The sequence below is a fragment of the Rhea pennata genome, chromosome 3 (assembly GCF_028389875.1).
Source record: "Rhea pennata isolate bPtePen1 chromosome 3, bPtePen1.pri, whole genome shotgun sequence".
Taxonomy (NCBI): domain Eukaryota; kingdom Metazoa; phylum Chordata; class Aves; order Rheiformes; family Rheidae; genus Rhea; species Rhea pennata.
In genome coordinates this window covers 128,507,331-128,527,259 of record NC_084665.1, presented here as the reverse complement: position 1 = coordinate 128,527,259, position 19,929 = coordinate 128,507,331, and the positions used below count along the sequence as shown (strand labels likewise).

At 61.7% G+C, this 19,929-nt stretch overlaps 3 protein-coding genes across 5 annotated transcripts in view; 2 read left to right on the top strand and 1 right to left on the bottom strand.

The window, feature by feature from the left end:
• The first annotated feature begins 417 nt into the window (after positions 1 to 417).
• Positions 418 to 2,755, top strand: LOC134139032 (uncharacterized). The gene is made up of 3 exons (XM_062573339.1): positions 418 to 441; positions 1,456 to 1,943; positions 2,304 to 2,755. The coding sequence occupies exons 2-3, from the start codon at positions 1,462 to 1,464 to the stop codon at positions 2,449 to 2,451; spliced, it is 630 nt and encodes a 209-aa protein (XP_062429323.1). The 5' UTR covers positions 418 to 441; positions 1,456 to 1,461; the 3' UTR covers positions 2,452 to 2,755.
• A 4,199-nt stretch (positions 2,756 to 6,954) lies between these two features.
• On the top strand, positions 6,955 to 13,877 carry CHRNA2 (cholinergic receptor nicotinic alpha 2 subunit). 2 transcript variants are annotated; one of them, XR_009958055.1, is made up of 7 exons: positions 6,955 to 7,248; positions 8,545 to 8,699; positions 10,105 to 10,149; positions 10,301 to 10,410; positions 10,838 to 11,921; positions 12,460 to 13,145; positions 13,385 to 13,877. XR_009958055.1 is itself a non-coding variant. In XM_062573335.1 (6 exons), the coding sequence occupies exons 1-6, from the start codon at positions 7,185 to 7,187 to the stop codon at positions 12,583 to 12,585; spliced, it is 1,584 nt and encodes a 527-aa protein (XP_062429319.1). In that variant the 5' UTR covers positions 6,955 to 7,184; the 3' UTR covers positions 12,586 to 13,877. The 2 variants fall into 2 exon arrangements, 1 of the variants encoding a protein (XP_062429319.1); XM_062573335.1 differs by having other exon boundaries at positions 12,460 to 13,877.
• Positions 13,878 to 14,405: 528 nt separating this feature from the next.
• Positions 14,406 to 19,929, bottom strand: part of PTK2B (protein tyrosine kinase 2 beta) — a 28,688-nt gene continuing 23,164 nt past the window's right edge. Inside the window, exons 24-31 of one of the 2 annotated variants that reach the window (XM_062573331.1) lie at positions 19,553 to 19,678; positions 18,968 to 19,114; positions 17,555 to 17,590; positions 17,057 to 17,084; positions 16,342 to 16,388; positions 16,057 to 16,200; positions 15,570 to 15,650; positions 14,406 to 15,444 (exon numbers count right to left, since the gene is read on the bottom strand). In XM_062573331.1, the coding sequence (XP_062429315.1) occupies positions 15,229 to 15,444; positions 15,570 to 15,650; positions 16,057 to 16,200; positions 16,342 to 16,388; positions 17,057 to 17,084; positions 17,555 to 17,590; positions 18,968 to 19,114; positions 19,553 to 19,678 (825 nt within the window). In that variant the 3' untranslated portion in view covers positions 14,406 to 15,228. The remainder of the gene's footprint in view (positions 15,445 to 15,569; positions 15,651 to 16,056; positions 16,201 to 16,341; positions 16,389 to 17,056; positions 17,085 to 17,554; positions 17,591 to 18,967; positions 19,115 to 19,552; positions 19,679 to 19,929) is intronic. The other variant, XM_062573332.1, reaches the window with a different exon arrangement.

The following is a 19,929-nucleotide window of genomic DNA, read 5'->3' as shown; positions in this document are numbered from 1 at the left end:
GCTTAAAGCGAACTGGGGGGAGAGATGCACGGAGGGGGCGCGAGGACGGGGGCACCCGGTGACCTGCCACCGCCTCTGCCTCTGGAAGGCAGTTAATTCGGGGGCAGAAAAGGGGAAAAACATCCCCCCGCCCCTTAGCAAGCGCCCCAGGCAGGCACGATGTATGCGGCCAGGTGGCCCGAAACCTGCTCTTTCTGCCCTAAAAGCACCCAACCCCTGGGCAGAGGCTCCTGGCTCGGCGGGCGGACGGCGTGCCTGGGCCGCGCGCCCGGCGCGTGTGCGTGCATGTGCGTGTGCGCGTGTGTCTGCAGCCAGCGGGGCCGGCCCTGCGCTGCCGCCGCCGCCGCTGCTTCCCGGCGCCGGGATAAGGCTGCGCTGCTGCCGCCGCCGCCGCCGCCGCCGCTGCCGCCGCGGAAGGGGGTCGCTGAGCGCTCGGCCGCGGTGAGCGGGTCCGCGGCGGGGAGCGGGAGGCCGAGGGAGGGGAGGCTGCGGAAGCTCGGGGCGCCCCGCGGTCCCGTCGAGCGAAGGCCAGGGGCGCGCGGAGGTGCCGCCGCCGTGCCTCGGTTTCCCCGCTGGCGCAGCGCGATCCCGATCCTCCCCCCATCCCGCGGCGAGGGACCCGGAGCCGTGTTTTGGGCAACGGTGACGGGAGACGGGGACACGCGGGGATGGGGAGCAGCTCGGGCGCCGCCGCTGCTGCAGCCTCCAGCCCCCGCGCACGGTGCTGCACGGATAACGGGAGCTGTTCCTGCCCCCCCCCCCCACCCCGTGGTAAAAACACGGGGATTTGGGGTCTGTCTGGGGGGGGACAGGGGAAGGCAGCGCCTTGCTGGCCTGGAGCTCTTGTTGCTATTTCCTTGGGAGCAAACGAAGCCAAAACCGCTCAGCGTGGGAAGAGGAGCAGAAACGGCCCAGCCGCCGCTTCCAGCGCCGCTTTGGGAATGCCAGCGAAATGCCAGCGCGGCGACGCCTTGCCGAGGCCGGGCCAGCTCGGAGCGGCGCCGGGCTCGACCTCTGCCTTTTAGCTCCCCCGCCGGCGGGATCCGGCACCGGCGCCGCCGCGGTTTTGGGAAGAGCCCGACCGCCTGCGTCCCCGCCGGCCCTGGCACCTCCGGCTTTCCCGGAGCTGAGGAGCGGCGAGGGGCGCTGCCGGGGGCCCCCGGGACGGGGACGGGGTGGGCAGCGGGTTGGGGGGACCCCAGCGGGCACCTCGGTCTCTCCCAAACCCTCTCCATGCGGGCTCAGCCGTCGGCGGGGGACGCCCGAGCCCGGCGGGGACCCGCAGGGTCTCCAAGAGCCGTGTCCGGCCGAGGACGCTCCGCGCGAGGAGCCTTTCCCGTCCTCTCCGCGGCCGCCCGGCGCGATCCGGGGCTGGGAACCGCGGAGGCGGGTTTGCGCCCGGCCGTCGGGCGCAGCGTCTCGGGGCGCTCAGCTCCTCATCTCCCCCCATCCCAGGACGCCATGGGGCCCCGGGGCGCCTGGCGCTTCGTCGTCGCGGTCGGGCTGTGGGCGCTGGTGCCCGCGGCCGGCGGCTCGCGCCGGCAGGACGACGTCGGCGCGGCCCCGGCGCTCCGGGCGGACGAGGCCGGGCGCTACCTCGCCGAGGCGGGGGACCCCCGCGAAGACGCCGGGCGCTGCGGCCTCACCTTCCGCACCCCCAGCCCGTGCGGCTCCGGCGGGCCGCCTCCGTCCGCCGCCACCCGGGACGAGCTGGACCATCTCAAGAACCTGCTGGAGGACACCAGGGCCAGCCTGAGGGAGGTGGAGACCGCGGCGAAGCTGGAGGACGGCGCGGCGCGGTACCAGGATATCATCGCGGAGGCGTTGCCTGCCATCCACGGGGCTAACCTGGAGTTTCAGGAGAGCCTGGACAACGTCCGCAGGGAGCTGGAGGCGCACGTGGCCCAAGCCGATCACCCGCAAGTGGCAGAGAAGAGGCAGAAGTAAGTGTCCGAGCTGCCGCCGGAGCTGGGGGTGCGGGGGCGAGCCAGGGACGCGGGTGGGAGATGCTGCTCCTGCTTGCCGGAGGGGAAGCCCGTGGGAGGGTGAAGGACCCCGAACGCCCCGGGTGGGAGCAGCAGCGGGCTCGCCGAGGGCGCCCAGCACCACCGGCAGCCCCCAGGCCTTCGCAGCGCGCCCCGCTCCTCCGTCCTCGCGTTTCACCTGGGGTTAGGCGAGCAGCCCGCTCCCCAGCTCAACGCTTAGACGGGGTTAGCGCGGCCGAGCCGCGCCGCGAGGGCGTCGGGGCGGGCGGGCTGGCGGGGGCCGCGGCGGCGCCCGCTGACGCTGCCCGGCCCCGGCAGGCTGCGGGCGGGCGCGCGGGCGCTGGCGCAGGCGCTGCGGCTCGCCGGGCGCCTCGCCGGGCGCCTCGACGCCGCCTCCCGCCGCCTGCAAGCCGAGCTGAGCCAGCGCCTGCGGCGCTCGGCCGCCTGGGCCGCCGCGGAGCCCTAGGAGCCGGGCGGCGGAGGAGAAAGCCCCTGCCGCGCTCCGGGGACGCTCCGCCACGCCGCCGCCCTCCCCTCGCCCCGCGGCGCCTCGTCTCGGCGCTTGCGTCGCCGCCGACCCGGCGCGAAACCTCGGGCTTCAGCAGCGCCCCGCGCGGAGCCGCCGACGGGAGACGGCGCGGCCGCCCGCCGCCCACGGCCCGCCCCTCCGCAGCCGCCGCCGCTCCCGGGAGCCTCTGGGTCGCTCCGCTCCTGCTTCTCCCCCCCCTTCCCAGCGAATCAATGGAGTTGGCTTTGCTTTTTTTTTTTTATTTTTTTCTATTTTTTTCCTCGTCTAATTAATTCGTCCCGATGTTCCCAGCCGGGAGCGCGGGGCGCCGCGCAGGCGCTTGCAGCGCCGGCTTTTCCCGGCGGACTCCGGTCCCTCCTGCCCCCGACCTCAGCCAGGGCCGCGCAGAGGAACCCAGGATGGGGTCCTGCATCGGACAGCGCGGCCGGGGGGAGCGGCAAATCCAGGCCCCCTCCACGCTGCAGTCCGCCTCCTCGTTCATCTCCCAAAAGGAAGGAAGCAAACGATTCTCCAGGTCCCCCAGGGCTTGAAATTGCAGCCCTGGGCTTCATTTGCAGGAAGGGATGCGGAGGTTACGCATTAGATTTCCTAGCAGGCAGGAAGGAGAGAGGCAGCTCTGGGGAGAGAGCTGAGTCTTCACCCAGGAGGTTGGGGAAGCGGGGGGGGGGGGGGGGGAGATTGGTGTTCCCCATCCTCCTGCAGCTGGAGAACCGTTCTCCCTCTCAAAGTAGCCCTGTCCTGGTCCCATGGTGGTCCCCATCCCACGTTTGCACCCTGCAGGCTCTATCCCAGTTTCATGGTAGTCCTCATCCCGTGTTTGCGCCTCATGGACCCCATCCCATGTTCACACTCTGCAGATCCCATCCCAGACTCTTTTCGGTGGTGCCTAGTGAAAGGATGACAGGCAATGGGCACAAACTGAAACGTAGGAAGTTCTGTCTGAACATGAGGAAGAACTTCACTGTGAGAGTAACAGAGCACTGGAGCAGGTTGCCCAGCGAGGCTGTGCAGTCTCCATCCTTGGAGCTATTCAAAAGCCATCTGGACAGGGTCCTGGGCAAGGTGCTCTAGGTGATCGTGCTGGAGCAGGGCTGGAGCAGATCTAGATGATCTCCAGAGGTCCCTGCCAACCTCAGGTGTTCTGTGATTTGGTGGTCCGTGTTCCAAGCTGGTTCCCATCCCACATTTGCACCCTACGGACACCATCTCGGTCCCATGTTGGTCCCATGCCAGTCCCCATCCCATGTTTGCACCTCGCTGACTCCATCTCAGTCCCCATCCTGCATTTGTGCCCTGCAGGCCCCATCCAGGCCCCATGCTGATCCTCATCCTGCGTTTGCAGCCCACGGACCCCATTCTGGCCCCGTGCCTGTGCCCATCCCGCATTTGCAGACCCCTCAGCCAGGCAGGGGTGACTCAGTGCTCGGCCGCGCGTGCACAGGGGAAAAGGACCTCTGGGAGGGGGATGCAAGACGTGGCCCTGCCTTTGCCTTCCTCACCTTGCAACCATCCTCATGGCAGTGTGGGCTCCAAGCGCTGCTCTGGGAGGTGCCGGGAAGCTCCAGAGCCTGGTGGGGAGGTGGAGGGGGGTGACGAGACCTCTGAGCCCCGATTCCCAGTGCGAGTAGCCCCCGCGGAGCCAGGGCCGGGGGACGTCCGCGCTCCCCGGGGCTACCCTGCCCCCGGCACCCCCAACCCCCCCCCAGCCCGGGACAACCCCAGGCCCAGCAGGTTCCCCAGGAGCAGCGGCAGCGCAGGGAGCCCCTTCCCCACGCGGCGCCCCATCCTCGCACGAGGCCGAAGACGTCCCCTTGCCCGTTCCCTGGCCGATCGGCGCCTCGCAGGAGGCCCCCATCCTGGGGAAGCGGCTCTGCAGCGGCCCCCAGGCTGACGGCAGTGGCAGCCGCCCTCCTCGACGTCCCCCCGGACCTCCCCGCCTTCGCCTGCCCCGACCGCTCTCGCCGCGGCCCTCCCTCCTCCCCCAGCCCCTGTCGTCACCGGCTCCGGCTCGAGTAAGAGCCGCGACAGCCCTTGCCGGAGCCCAGTCCTCGCCGGAGCAGCCCCGGCGCCTCGGCCGGCGCGGCGCCGCGGGAGGGAGCTCGGCGCCCCCAGGACCCCTCCTCGCTGTCCCCGCCGCAGGTAAGGGGGCTCCCCCGGTCTTTGCACGGTGGGGAGGGCAGGAGTGCTGTGCCCCAGGGTTTCGGAGGGACGGGAATGCAGCGGCAGGGAAAGTTTCCCAGCCATGCACGAAGTTCCTGCCTGAAGAAGATCTCCCAGCCTTTTAAATCCAAGCGGAGGAGCAGACGGACGTATCGGCACTGCGATCGCTGCTGCTCTCTGCAAGTTCCCGATTGCTGCCGCCTCTCTGTCGGGGGTCGGCTCCGGAGAGCTTAGCCGGGCTCCCGCATCCGTAAGCATCCTCTGCTCGTGGGGTCCGTCCTTGAGCCGCTAGCAGCCGCCCGGGGGGCTGGGGGGAGGGTCTGCATCCCTGCTGGAAAGCCGTGCGGCTCACAGCGGTCTGCAAGGATGCGAGTGCCTTGCGGGGCGTCTCCGAAGCCGCCTCAAGCCTGAAATCCCCAACTTTCTTCGGTATAATCGAGCCCAAAGAGGGAGCAGGCAGAAGCAGCCCCCCCAGCGTCGCTTTTGCACTTCCCGGCGCGTTTGGGTGCCGGGAGCAGCCGTAATTCTCGCCTCAGCTCAGGCAGTGGCTGTTGTTTCTCCTTTTGTTTCCCAGCCCTTTCACCACCCACCTATCCATCAGCCCCGCCGCAAGTTGAAAATTGCACAAAAGATAACGACGAGCTAATGAGGGTTTCTTGCTTTTACCATGGCACTTAGGAATTTAACCCACAGCAGCTCCCTGTTTACAAAAATCCACGTCTTCCCTTTGGCAGGGCTGGGGGCTTTCCAGGAACCCCCTTGGCTCCAGGGGTGAAAGCAGGAGCCCCTCCGGGTCGTTGCACGGCGTGCGGAGACGGCTGCCGGCTCGCAGGGCAGGCTTGGGGCAGGCGCCGCGTACGCGCGAGCAAGAGCGCTCGGTGCCGCTGCAGAGCAAGTTGTTTCCCTATTGACTGAGAAGGGAAATCGAGCGCTTCTGTGGATGGATGGACGGATGGATGGATGGGGGGACAGATAAGGGCGGCTGCGGAAAGAATGATTCCTCTTCGCAGAAGTGAGCAATGTTAGTAACTCCTTGGCCTTCCCCAAAATACACAGGACTGAGATCTCCGTGCTTTGCCAAGGCTCAAAGCAAGCGAGATCCAGCGGCCCTCGTTTTCAAGGGATGCTTTGGGACACCCTTCCCAAGAGGACAGGGCGAGGTCTTCTCCCAGCCCGCGGCCCCACGGGCAGCCCTGGAGCAGGGCTAGAGGGAGACCCCAGCCCAGTGCACGGCAGCCAGGAGACACTTCTCCTCGCCTGCTCCCGGGGGACGAAGGCATTTCCAGGTGAGCAGGGCAGAAGGGTGGATGCTCAAACCCAGTTCCTTTCTGGCATCTGGGCTCCATCTCTGCTGGGAAATCACCCATGGGTGCACCTGGGGAGATTGTTCCTGGATCGCTTTCATGGGGGACACCCAGAAGCTTTGCTCTAAGGCACAGCGTGAGGTTCCTCTAAAGCCCATCCACCCCTGGAGAGCCTGTGCCCTAAAAGGTGCTTTTTCTCCTTTCTTTACTGGCTTTGGGAGTGTTATGGTGTTACGCTGGGGCTGGAGGCTCTGCCTTTTAACACACCCCACATCGAGGTGAGATCCAGCCACAACTGAGGCGTCTCCGAGGGCCGGCTGCCCAGCGGGGATCGGAGCCCCCCAAATTAGCATCCTGCCTCCCTGCGTTGCGTTTGCAAAATGGGGTATTTTTCCCTTGATCACGGCATCGCAACGAGCCAGGCCTCGGGCAGCAGCTGAGGTCAAACAGAAACGCCGCTGGCAGCTGGAAGCGGCTCTCACTGAAGCAGCCACCCCGGGGGGGGGGGCGCAGGAGGAGGAGGGGGCTCCAGCGGGGTCTTCTCCCCCGTGCCAAAGCCGTTCCACTTATCATTGCGGGAACCTGCGGAAAGTTGCTGTTTGCACCTCTGACGTTGCCCAAGGCAGTGGGGTTTTTTTTTTTTTTTTTTTTTTGCTCACTGTAATTTTCGGTGTGGCTGGATAGACCCAGCAGATGTGAATGGCCATGAAAGAAACTGCAGCTCCTTGCAACGTCCCTGCACCCCAGCTTCGTGTCAGCAGTGAAGATGAGACCCTGGGGCCACAAGCCCGGTACTGGGGAGGTCGCGTGGTCCTGCCCTTCTCCATCTTTGAGCTCTCCCATGATTCCTCTGCGTGGTCCACTGCGTGGTCCACTGACTCAGCGTCCAACTGCATCACTCGCTTCTCTCTTTGCAGGAATAGCAAGGAAAATCTGGGCACAGACAAGCCCTGAGCACCAGCTCTGGCCCTGGGCACACAGGTGCTAAGGCTCTGCAGGGATCTGGCTCTCCCCGCACGTGTCCAGCTCCATCCACAGCTCATCTGGTCCCCTCACTGGTGGTCAGGGAGACCCTGGATGTCCCATTGGAGGGTTCACCGCTGAGCCTCCTGTCCTGCCTCAGCCCTGCTCACTGCTCACCCTGGAACTCCATGCAGATCGACTCTGGGTGACAACGTGAAAGCAAAGCTGTCAGTCCTGGGCAGCATGGAGCAGTGCTCCTGGGCGTTGCTGTCCCTCATCGCCTGGTGCTTCATCATGTTTCAGATGGGTAAGGTTGCTGCCGCGGTCCCTGCGGCATCCAAATCTCTTTCCCTGAGCCCTATCTTTCCCTGGGTTTCCATGAGGCTGTTGCAGCCCCAGGGGCTAATCCAGGGGGAGGGGAGGGGAAGCTGAGGGGCTGCAGTGCATGCACACAGAAAACCCCTTCTCTCCTGGTTTCCCCCCATGCAGTCGCCGTGTCCCGGCCTCCATTCTGCGTGGTGCCTTCCTCCACGCAGCCTTCTTGCATGGGGTTAGGAGGAGGGTCATGTCTTTTCAGAGCACCTTGACTCCACCCCAGCACGACAGAGGTCTGCTCTGAAACGTGGCTCTGGGTCAACAGTGCTGCAAAGACACCCCCCCTCCATCCAGGGGACCCCAGCTCCATCCTACGCAAGTTAGCAAGAATTTTCTTCCACCTCCCATCAATAAAAGGTCTCCCAGGAATAGGGCATCTTGCTTCTCCCACTCTGGCCTGGGGCGTGTTCTGGCTGCAGGGTCCTCCACCCATCCAGTTTCAGGGCAGAGCCACCCTCACGAGTTCTCTTTGGCCGCACTTCACCATGCAAAGTGCTTCTTCACCAGGAGAAATTTATGGAGCTGGGCAGTGAGCAAGGACACCTGAGCAATGCCAGCAGACACGTGAGTGAACTGGCAGCGAGCGCTGTAGACCAATGCCAGCTCTTTCTACGCAGAGCAAAGAGCACTTCACTCTTCCCCACTTGGCCTCCAGCCCAGATGGGAGAGAAGCTCTAGGAAGGCTGCAGTGGTCTCAAGCACTGAGTCAGCTATGGGCCTCCAGCTTGTGAAACTGAACCAGTTAGCACCAGTAACAGCAGGCAGAGGGGCTATGAAAGGATCTTCAGGCATCTTAAACTGGGATTTCCTCACTAAGATTCGTGCCGGGGTCAGCCTCGCACAGTCCTCAGCTCTCCAGGAAGCCCTGCAGGGGCTAGTTTCTCTCTGCCCACCAGGCTGCAGGGTTTAACCCCCCTGCATGCCGCAGGTAAGAGGAGAGGGTCTTGTCCAGAGCCACCCTGAGTCCAAGGCAAAGCGGGGGCAAAGGACCCAGGCATCCTGAGTCCCTGCACCGCATCGAAACACTACGCTTGGGTCGGGCTGCCCCAGAAGACAGAGGGTGACACTTCCAGTGGGATTAACTCTGCGGTTTCCCGGGTCTTGTGCTGTCCCTGCTTCCCACTCACCCCACTGGAGCCATGTCCCCGTTTTAAGCTCGGGGTTGTGGCAGGGATGTGGGGTGAGCTCTGCCCCCAGCCTGAGTCCCGATCCACCCCCGTGTCTGCAGCCACCTGCGTGCAGGAGCAGCCCCACGGCCACGCCGAGGAGCGCCTCTTCAAGTACCTCTTCACTGGCTACAACCGGTGGTCGCGGCCAGTGCCCAACACCTCCGATGTCGTCATCGTCAAGTTCGGGCTGTCCATCGCACAGCTGATCGATGTGGTGCGTATCTGGCCGGGCTCTGGGTGCCCTCACTACCCTGCGCCGCTGCAGCAGCCCTCATGCCCCATCAGGGCTCCTCTTTTTGAGGTCAGGAAGGGTGTCCTTTCTCCCACCTTCTTGAGAGCATAGCATCTTTCAGTGCTTTTAGATGTCCAAGTCCAGAATGAGGGCTTTTGGGATCGCAGGGAGGAAAACCCTGGGACAGGGTTCAGGAGACATCAGGCAAGTCTTGTTTGCTGCCTGCAGTTCTACACAGCGTCAGTGCCTGCCCAAGGCGGATGTCTGGGCATCTCTTGCAGCCAACAGAGATGCACACGGGAGTGTCTGGTGCCACCTGAAGAGGCCCATTCGCTGCTGCACTAGGAGGACACTAGTGTCTCCTAGGTCCTGTGATGCATCTATGAGCCCCATGCAGATGTCTGAAGATTTCTCAGATGACACCAGATGCCCAGCCAGGCCCATGGATGAAGGACATGATTCATTCCCCCTCGAGGCAGAGACCTGCGCTCCAGCAGCTGACATGTGCTCTGGCCTGCCTGGCTCTCCTCTAAGGGCTCACTCAGATGGAGATGCTTCAGGGCAGCTTCCACCAGGGCTTCTGCCCCTCCGCTTGCCAGTCTGGGAGAGACTTCTTCAAGGTTGCATACAGGTGGCAGCATCTACTCTGTCACCCCCAGCGGTGGCTAGCTGTCCCTCTTGCCTCCTGCTGGGCTGAGCACTTTCCCTCCAAGGGGTCCTTCCCTGGGCTCAGCTCCTTCCTCCTGCCCTGGCACAGGCTAAATCCCCCTCAGAGGGCACCTACCCCCTGTGGGGGGAGAGGTAGCCCTGGGGATTGGCACCAAGCAGACACCTCGGAAGGCGTCAGGGTGCAGGGGGCAGTGTGGCTGCATGGGGTCCCTCCTGGAGCATCCCAGGTCTTTCCTTGCTCCTGATGGCTGTGAGACTATCAAAGAAAAACTGCACATCTCTCCACCCCCGTTCCGTCTTCATCCATCCATCCATCCACGTACCCCGAGGCTATCCCTGTGCCTGCCCATCCCTTCTCTATTTCCGCTATTTGTCCATCTGTCTGTCCATGGCACTGTGCATTTGCCCATCCAGCCGTGCTTCACTGTGCTGGTGGAGCAATTCAGAGCGCTGTACTGCAATATGCTATTTCTTGCTGCCATCTAGTGAGCAGATATTCCCAGAGAAATACAGTCTCTCCATCTACTCATACTGGTACCAGTGTCTTCCAGTAACTGAGCCCTCGAGGTGGATGGAGGTGGAGGGCAGAGGAGGGACAGCTCAGCTGCATGAACTGGCTGGGCAACAGCAGCTCTTTGGGGGCTGACGAGGTGATGGGACAAGCCCTCAAGCTCTCTCCATCCATCTCCTCTCATGTGCTCCCTCTTGTCCATCGCAGGACGAGAAGAACCAAATGATGACCACGAACGTCTGGCTGAAGCAGGTAGGAACCTATAATCCTCTGTGGGGCAGGATGTCTGGGAGGGCGTTTGGGGCAGAGAAACTCTGCCAAGGAGGAGGAGGAGGGTCGTGCTGGTCCTCAACAGACCCCGCGGCAGCCTGATGCCCTTCTCTCCTTCCCCACTTCCCTTCAGGAGTGGAGCGACTACAAGCTGCGCTGGAATCCGGCAGACTTTGACAACGTCACTTCCATCCGCGTGCCCTCCGAGATGATCTGGATCCCTGACATCGTGCTCTACAACAAGTGAGTGGTGCCACCAAGAAGGGGTGGCCGCAGGCCAGGCTGCTCCAGCCCCTCAGGGCCCCTATTCACCATCCCATCCCCTTTTGGCATGGGTGCCAATCTGTCTGGGTCAGCAAGGGTGCAGCTGGTGCTCACACTCCTGCCAGTCTCCACATTCTAGATGGTGCCTGGAGGGGGAAGCTGGCACTGTGCAAGGATGCACGATAGGGCCACAAACCAAGGCTAGCATCGGTACTGAGAGCCCATTTTCCTGACTGCTTGGTGAGGAGGGGACCTCCTGCCCCTATTTCCCAGGGGAAGCTCTAGGCTATCGCTTCACCCCGCAGAGCAGGGTATGGCCAGGGCTCTCTGCGCTGACTTCACCCACCTTAGCAAGTTCAGCGCCTTCCTGCCTCCTCTGACCTTCATGTGTCCTTGCCCCATGCAGCGCCGATGGGGAGTTTGCTGTGACCCACATGACGAAGGCCCACCTCTTCTCCAACGGGAAGGTGAAGTGGGTGCCGCCCGCCATCTACAAGAGTTCATGCAGCATCGATGTCACCTTCTTCCCCTTTGACCAGCAGAACTGTAAGATGAAATTTGGCTCCTGGACCTATGACAAGGCCAAGATCGACCTGGAAAACATGGAGCACCATGTGGACCTCAAGGACTACTGGGAGAGTGGCGAGTGGGCCATCATCAATGCCATTGGCACCTACAACTCCAAGAAATATGACTGCTGCACTGAGATCTACCCTGACATCACTTTCTACTTCATCATCCGCCGCCTCCCACTTTTCTACACCATCAATCTCATCATACCCTGCCTGCTTATCTCCTGCTTGACCGTGCTGGTCTTCTATCTGCCCTCCGACTGTGGGGAGAAGATCACCCTCTGCATCTCCGTCCTGCTGTCCCTCACTGTGTTCCTGCTGCTCATCACAGAAATCATCCCTTCCACTTCCCTCGTCATCCCTCTGATCGGAGAGTACCTCCTCTTCACCATGATCTTCGTCACGCTCTCCATCATCATCACTGTCTTCGTCCTCAACGTTCACCACCGCTCCCCCAGCACCCACAAGATGCCCCGCTGGGTATGCAGGTTCTTCCTGGAGTTCATCCCTCGGTGGCTCTTCATGAAGCGGCCTCCTGTGCTGCCTCCCAGCGATGGGGCAGCAGGGCAGTATGACCTGCCAGGGACGAGGCTCAGCACCTCTCGGTGCTGGCTGGAAACCGATGTGGATGACAAGTGGGAGGAAGATGAGGAGGAGGAGGAGGAAGAAGAGGAGGAGGAGGAAGAGAAGACATACCCTAGCCGTGTGCCCCAGGCAAGCTCCCAGAGCCAGGGCGCTCAGTGCCGCTACGTTTGTGGGCGCCAGCTCAGAAAGGCCTTGGGAGGCCCGAGGGTGCCCTCCAAGGGTGACGATGCGGGTTCAGACCAGGGGCTGCTGCTGTCCCCCAGCATCCTGAAGGCCTTGGAGGGGGTGCAGTACATTGCTGACCACCTGCGAGCTGAGGATGCTGACTTTTTGGTGAGTGGGTGCCCCTATGGGCTGGGGGTTACCAGGGGGTCCCCACCTTGGTGCTACCAGAGGGCAGATGCTGGTGCCTGTCCACCAAGGGAACGCAATAGGATGATTGGTGGGGCCTGCTGGGATGTTTCTTGCTTTGCATTGGAGCACTGCTTCTCCCAGGCTCGGCTCAGGGATGTTTGAAGGCCACAGCCAGCCCATACCATGCTGCCCTCAGAGACCAGGGATAGACCAGACCAACCTGCCTAGACCAGGTTCAGTGATCTGCTTTCAGCCAGGTGGTTTCAGGAGACCTTCAGTGGGATTTGCACTGCCCCAGGCTCTGCACAGTCTCCCCAGAGAGGTTCCTCCCCAGCTCGGTGCTCCATGGTTTTTCCCGAAACTCAGCACGGGTATTTCCCTACCCTGCTGCGGGAAGCCGAGGCAAATGGCAGGACAGAGGAGAGATGGGTCATCTCCTGAGCCTGAGAGCATCCTCAAAACTGCAAGCAGCACCCTCTCCCTGCAGCCGTGCTAACAGCCCCTCTCTGCTCGGCAGGTGAAGGAGGACTGGAAGTACGTGGCCATGGTGATAGACCGCATCTTCCTCTGGATGTTCATCATTGTCTGCTTGCTGGGGACCGTGGGGCTCTTCCTCCCACCCTACCTGGCGGGGATGATCTAGGCACAAAGCTGGGCAAGGGCTGCGACGGGGTTGGGAGGGTGACATGCTCCCTCCGTGCCGGGAGTCGCAGCGGACGCTGCACATGGGTGCCGGCTCCCTCCAGCAGCAAGGACGCTCTGATGAGCCCAGCGTCCACCCTCAAGCGCACGCAGCAGCCCCGTCCAGCCAGAACGCGCTTTTCCCTGGCAGCGGCACCTGCACGCTTGGGGTGCAGTTGGGACCAGGGTGGGAGATGCAGTCAGAGCTGGGGTGAGAAGACCTGTGCCTGGGACGTCACAACCTCTGTGGGATGCACCCTGACTACAGCACGCTGGGGATCGACCGCGGCCACGCGCAGAGCCAGGCCAGGCAATGACGCATCCGGTGGGAGAACAGCTGCCAGGCACGGGCAAAGGCATCATCCGGGGAGCTCTACTCTGCAAAGCCCAGCCCGGCCCAGGCGCACCTTGAGTTCGCGCGGTGAAGCCCTCCGTAACCCACAAGCCCAAGCCAGCGCTTTCTCGCCCTCCCAGCTGCATGCTCAGAAACGGCAGGGAGATGGAGACAGCCGAATCAGAAAGGTGGGTGGCTCGGTAAAGCCCAGGCAAGTGGCTCTCTCTGGTCTGCAGCGAGGATCACCAGGCTGCTTTCTTCCACCCCCTGCCCACCTCAGGCTGCAGATCCAGCTCTGCCTCACTCTGATGACCATAGTCCAGCTTTAAATTTGTAGCTTCAAAGTATTCTGGAAGACCAAGCCTTATGAGGGGTCTGGTTTCTTCTTCAGCACCCTGAGAGAGCTTTCTGCTGTCTTCTGCTCCAGGAACCTGAATCAGGAATCACAGTGCTGGATGCAGTCTGGGGATTTCAGAAAAAGCACCCAGGAGCAAACTGGGCTGGAATAAGTTGGTGCCGTTGAGAGTTCTTAATAAGCATGTTATAGTCTTCCACGCGTCCTTCAGTGCATGCAGGCTGGCTCGGAAGAGCGTGCACATGGGGCTGAGAAAAGGGGTGCGTGAGGGAGCAGGTGCCCAGGCGTGGCTGGCTGGATGCGTGCTTGTGAAGGAGTCCACAGACACGTGCGTGTGCATGCACATCTCCAACACAGTACACAGGCCCTGGGGTTACACTGACCTGGGCAGGCACGCGCGTGAGAAGTCCTCCAGCAAGGATAACTTTTGGCTTGGCGTGGGCCGATTACCCCTGGATTTGGCCAGCACCCACCACCTCCCTGGTGTTTTCCTTCTTGGAAGAGAAGCAGGGGGAGAACAAGGAGTTTGGGCCTCTCATAGGGATTACGTGGTCAGTCGGTGTGAAATGGGGCTTGGGATGGGGCTGGAGGCTGCAGCCACCTGGAACTGCACTGCGAGCAATTCGGATGGGTGCCAGGTTGGTCCGGAGGAGGTCTGCTTGGAGCAGAGACCTGGCTCTTTCCCATGCAGACGCAGCATGGAGGCACCACGCTCAGGAGCTGCAGGTGTGCTGCCGCCGGGACACCGCACAGAGCCCCAGCAGACTCAGCATCCCTGCGCTAAACGCACCCAAGGCAGCTGGAGGGGACAGACCCAGAGAAGGTGGCACAAGGGGTCAGGAAGCGAGGGAAAGCCTCGCTGCAGGGTGTCGCGGGTGCTAAAGACTGGCCTCGGTCCACGCGGCCACAGCTGAGAACTTTGCTGAGGGCTGCTAAACACGGACAGACCGTTCCACTGCGGGAAAGAGGGCCCCGGGCCAGACAGCTCGGTGGTCTGACCAGCACGGCCCCTCCTGGGTTTTTCGGAAGGAGGCCGAAGCCTGGAGATGCAGCCCTGCGGCACAACGGGACCGGGAGAGCACAGGCACCACCAGACGTTGCGTATGGTTTATCTCAGCCGGAACGAACAGCACTGTGGGAAGACGCTGGGGAAAAGCCCGAACCGTACAATTTCTGACTCAAGCACAAACCGAACAGAGATTTCCTTGCTGCTGTTTCTTGCACGGAGCAGCTCGGGGAGACGCGCTGCTCTCGCGGGCGGTTTGTGTGACCGAGGGCTGCGGTCAGCAGCGTCCCTCCCTCCCGCGCTCCAGGGAAGGGCGCGCGAGCCGCTCCCAGCCAGGCGTGCAGGTCCACACGCTGTCATTAAATAATCTCTTCTATACAATGTACAAGGAAATGCAAACAGTCCCTTCGCAGGTCACCCGCGGCCACTCCAAACAACCCGGGGACTCGCACCACCATCCGAGAGGAGCAGCGGGCGGCCGCGCAGGGCTCCTGGGAAGCCAGCTCCCCCCGCCGCCGTTCCCAGCGGCAAGGAGCGAGGTCCAGCACAACACGGCGCCTGCGGCTGGCCTTGGAGGGGCCAGGGAGCGGACACGTGGATACCTCCAAAGCCGGGGAGCAGAGCGCCCGCGAAGCCAGGGGGATCTCTGGCCTCCCTCAGGGACAGCCAGCGTCACCCCAGCCCTCTCAAGGACAAGTTGCCAGGTGCCTCCCTCCTTCAGAAGACCAACGGTGATACTAAAGACATGAGCGGCTGCAGGAGGAGGTGGGACAGGGAGGGCAGGATGGTGAGGCCACGGCAGATACATAAAAGCCAGGTCTTCCGCAACACCCTCCTCCTGTCTCTGCCGACAGGAGCGTGCACTCTCTCCTTTCCCATCCCTTCTCCTTCCCTCTCTCCACCCCTTCTCTCACTCCAAGCACAGCTTCACCAGGTTGGCCTGGACCTTGGCTTGGTCCACAGCATCAAGGAGGTTCTTGGCGTCCACAGCCAGCGTGTGGGAGGCCGTAAGCATCTGCCGCTTACACTCCTCGCTCAGCGAGGTGACGGCGTTCTGCTGAGCCAGGCGCATCTTGTTGATGAGGTCAGCCAAGTCCTTATTCAGCAGCTTCTGGGTCCCCTCGATCTGCCCACGACACGCTGAGGTTAAACATGGAGGTACCATCTCCGCTAGCACCCTAATTCACGCCAGACCCACCCCTGCCAGCTCTCCCTCCTCTGTGGCCCCGCAGGGCACGGCGCAGGCCCTACCTCGGTGCGCGAGGCCGCGGGCATCACCGGCAGGATCTCGTCGACGCTGCCGATCAGCTTCCGGAGCGACAGGCCCACGTTCTGCAAGGACGGCAGCAGGGTCAGTATGGCTCCAGGCCCGGGGTGCGCCTGGCTCCTCCCGGCACGGCACGGAAGTGGTGCACAGGAGCAGCCCATGCCGCAGGCCCAGCAAGCCCATAGCGGAGCACGGTGGGAAACGCTTCCACCATTGACTGCAGGATCCCGCTGCGGAAGGAACACGATGGGAAATGCTCCCCCCACTGACCCAAGGGCCCATGGAGGAGCAGCGCATTCTGGAAACGCTCCCACCGTTCACTCAATGACCCAATGGAGGAGCAGAGCATGCTGGAAAGGCTCCTTCTGTACGTGTCCTAGGAAGGACGGGTGGCAGGAACCACTCAGCAGATGTGTCTGTGACTATCTCCCCAAGGAAGCCCTAATGTTGCCCCCTCCCTTCCCTTTCTACCTTCACCACAAGGATGTACCCCTCCGGGGGCAGGAGGCTGATCTCGTTCTTGAGCTGCAGCACAGACCGCACCAGCTCCATGACATTGCTGTATACCATGTCATCCGTGCGGTCCAGGTTGGCGGTGGGGGCCGGGTGGATGGACTGCCAGAGAATGAGGACATGATGGGATCAGACACCCGGAGGGAAAGACCAGGAGCTGTGGGCAGCCCTGGTCAGTCTCTGCACACTCCAGGGCATCCAGGAGGACCGGGACTGTGGTGGTGTGGTCTCGGGAGGCCTTACCTGTGCCCCAAGTCTTGGAGGCTTCTGGGGTGGTCCTGTGAACTCCGCTATGCCATCAGTAAGGGAAAGGAAGGAGGGTCACTCTAGCAGGTCCTCAGGACACACAAGCATGCTGAAGACCACCTTGGGAGCTGTGCCACATGCCATGCCACCCCGCAGCAGTGCCCCTATACACCCCGAAACCGGGCCCATCGCAGGGCAACAGGGGCATTTCCCAGGAGAGACCAGCCCCACAGTGTGCTCTCCCGTTTGGTCCCACTGCCCCGCAAGGGCAGGGAAAAGGGCCTGTGCCCTGGGCTCAGCTCCCACGCAGAGCAGGCGGCCCACAGGGCTCCCCGCACTTGGATCAGATCCCCTCACACCCCCAAATCCAGGCCAGGCAGGGCAATGCCGCAGCTTCCCTTTGCCCCAGGATGCCCAGGGCAGGCAAACCACTTCCCACGATCTGGGATTTCTTCCACAGGGTTACGGACACAGAGGACGCCGCAGCCGCGAGGGACGCGGCCCCCAGGCTCATAGCAGCTCAGCACAGGCACCGCTGCTTGCGGCCGGGTGCAGCGGCCCGGCCCCACTGCCGGTGTCGGTTCCTAAGGGAGCAGCCCCGGCAGGGCCGCGCTGCGTGCAGAGAGCAGCGGGTGCTCCCCAGATCGGGGCTGCAGGTGGCCCTGTGCTCCCCGTGCCGCAGCGGACAGGAGGGGCAGCAGTAGGCACTCACTGTAATCTGTCTCCTTCTCTGGGAGCAGCTGTAAAGGAAAGAAATAGAGCAGCAAATAAGAGGCACAAACTTGCATTTGGAGGCAGTAAAGGTGGAGAAGAAACCACCCCCATGGCAGTGCCAGGCCAGGACTTCTTGTGGGGAAGGTCCAGACCAGAAGAATTTCACCCATTAACATTTCTGGACACATTTTTCCAATGAAATGCTGAAGAGCACATCTTGAGAAGTGCAGAGGTGCTCCAAGCAGGCTCAGCCCAGGTGTCTGCACTTCTCTGCACAGCTCAGAGCAGTTTCCACCCTCAGTTCTAGTATATCTCAGGGCAAGGAGAAAAAGGGACAAGGACTGTGCAGCACCAGTGTAACCTGTAATTCTCTGTCTATCGCATGTCTGTACCAAAGCAAGCTAACATCTCCAAACATCCCCAGGAGAAGGACTCCGGTGTGTCCACCCCCACAAATACACCGTGACTCTGTTTCTCCAGGGTTGACATCACTCACCGGAGGAATGCTGCTGTTCATGAACACCGTTGGGTCCTGCAAAGGGGAAAGAGTCTTGTGAGAGGCACATCAAGGGGAAGCTATGGGGCCACTGGTGGCACAGGGCTCGCAGGGGATCCCACCCGGTAGAGCAGAGACTAGACTCCATTTCGGTTTTAGAGGGAGCGAGCAGAGCCGGGGAGCTGCCTCCAAGCTTCCCGGGAAACATTCTCCCAGGGGGAGAAACAGCAGCGGACCTTGCGCAGGGCTGCTTTGAGTGAATCACTTTTTCTAGCTGGTTTCCACATTGCTAAGCGGCGATTTTGGCTTTCTCCATGGTTTCACGTGGATTTTGGTTGCCAGGCTGCAACACGCATTGCTGTGCATCCACAGTGATGGGAAGGCATAGAAACCAGAGGGAAATGCGGGGGCTGACCCGTGCAGAGCTGCTCCTTCCCCTGCTCTCCCTCCCCAGCAAAACTTGCTCTAATTTTGACTCTCATCCCCATTCAGAAGAGGGAAAGAAGCACCAGCCTCACCTTAAACTGCCTGACAGGGGCCAGGAAAAACCGCTGCTGATCTCTCAGTACCAGTCTCTGAGAAACCCAGAAAATGCACTACGGGAGCCCCTTTTCATAGCTCTGCTAGGTCCAGAGATGTGGTAGAGGCTCAAGGCTTTATAGCCTATTACTGCTCCTCCTGCGTCCCTCTGCCAGGTAACTGCTCCACAGGAGAGAGCTCCATCCCTGTCTATCATCACTATCTACTCTCCTGCTTCAGGACCACCAGCCACCTTCAACTGCTGCTTGAAATAATTAAGCTTAATTCAAGCAACTGCCTCCAGCTGCTTATCACCTTAAAGCTTGCTTCATCCCCCAGACCTGGGAGGTGGTGGAAGTTGGGCTTTTTCTTTTCTAACTACGTCAATTGATCTAATAAAAGACCTTTTTCTCTCTTCCAAGCCTGTCTCACTAAAAGCTGATGCATTAGTCACCCATTAGTTATCCTTACTTCTTATTTTGAAAGTGTTATAAAACCCATTAAAATGAGATTGCAAGTATTTAAAAATTCCCTAAGTTTCAAAATATTCATTTCCCATAGCATCTCTGTGAAATTTTTAACAGAGTGCAGAAAATAAAGAGGTGCAAATGTTTTGGTTACTCCAAAAGCTGTTCCTCTTGGGGGAAAACAGGGTTTTCCAGCTGTGAAAAATGACCTTAATGACTGCAGTAAATGAAAACCACATACTGTGAAACATACAGCAAAGCACAGGGGAAGTTCACCAAAGGCCTTGCTATAAGCAGGGACGTTTTGCCTCGCACTGTGGGGGGCTAAAGCAAGGAAGAGTAATCTGGCTTCTCCCACCACCTTCATGAGAGTGTAATAGCTGGAGGTGCCCCCCAGAAACCCTGATGCCAGCTCCATGCCCCTCACCAGTGACTTTTCCTCCTGCCTCAGCCACTGGTAATCCTCCACCATCTGCTTCTGCTGCTTGTCCAGGACCTGCCGCATCTTGAGCCGCTCCATCTCCCACAGTTTCTGGGCCTCCTCCCTGCTGTTGGGCCGGAGGAAATCTTCCTCCTAGCAGAGGGAGGCAGTGGTGACAGCAGGGCTTGGGTGCCAGTGCCCTGCTCAGTGCATGCAAGCCATGCACCACATCTGCTCATCTGCGGTCATGCCTTCACCCGGACGTGCGTGCCCTCATGCATGGCTGGGAGCTGGAGATACCCCCGGGCCTTCGCAGGTCTGCGTGAGCAGGCACCATCCCTTCAACCTGAGCAGCCAGCAAACAGCCCTCAGAGGCAGGACGTTGGCAGGATGTGGCCCTCCCGTAGCTGGGTCAGGAACGGCTTTTAGCTTGAAGCAGCAGACACGGCAGCAGCACAAAGCGAAGCACACTGCATCCCTCACCCTCCCGCTGAGCCCCTTCCTCTCCCACATGCAGCAACCCCACCGGGCCTGTGGTTCGGGGCAGGGATGTCCTCCGGGCACAGCAAGGCTGGGGAGACTCTCTCTTACCCTCATGCTGTGGCGCTTGAAGACGTTGTGGCGGTTGAGCGGTGGGGTGTGCAGGGAGCTGGCTGGCGACTGGTACTCGGCGGGGCTGGTGAGCGTGGGCGAGCTGGCACACAGACCCTCGGGCACCTGCGGGTGGGCAGGGGCACGGGGAGCGGGACAGCGCGGGGCACAAAAACCAGGCCGAGGGAGGTTAGTGTGGATGGACAGACAGATGGACAGACAGAACGGCGAGCGGAGAGCACTTGGGAGAGGGGCTTTCGCACCAGGGCTTGCAGGAGGTAGATCTCCCTCCACCCCAATGGCCATCCATGGCTCAGGAATGCAGGCTTGGCTCTTCCTCTGGCTCCTGGCCGGGAGGTTTGCTCTGGCGCCCTGAC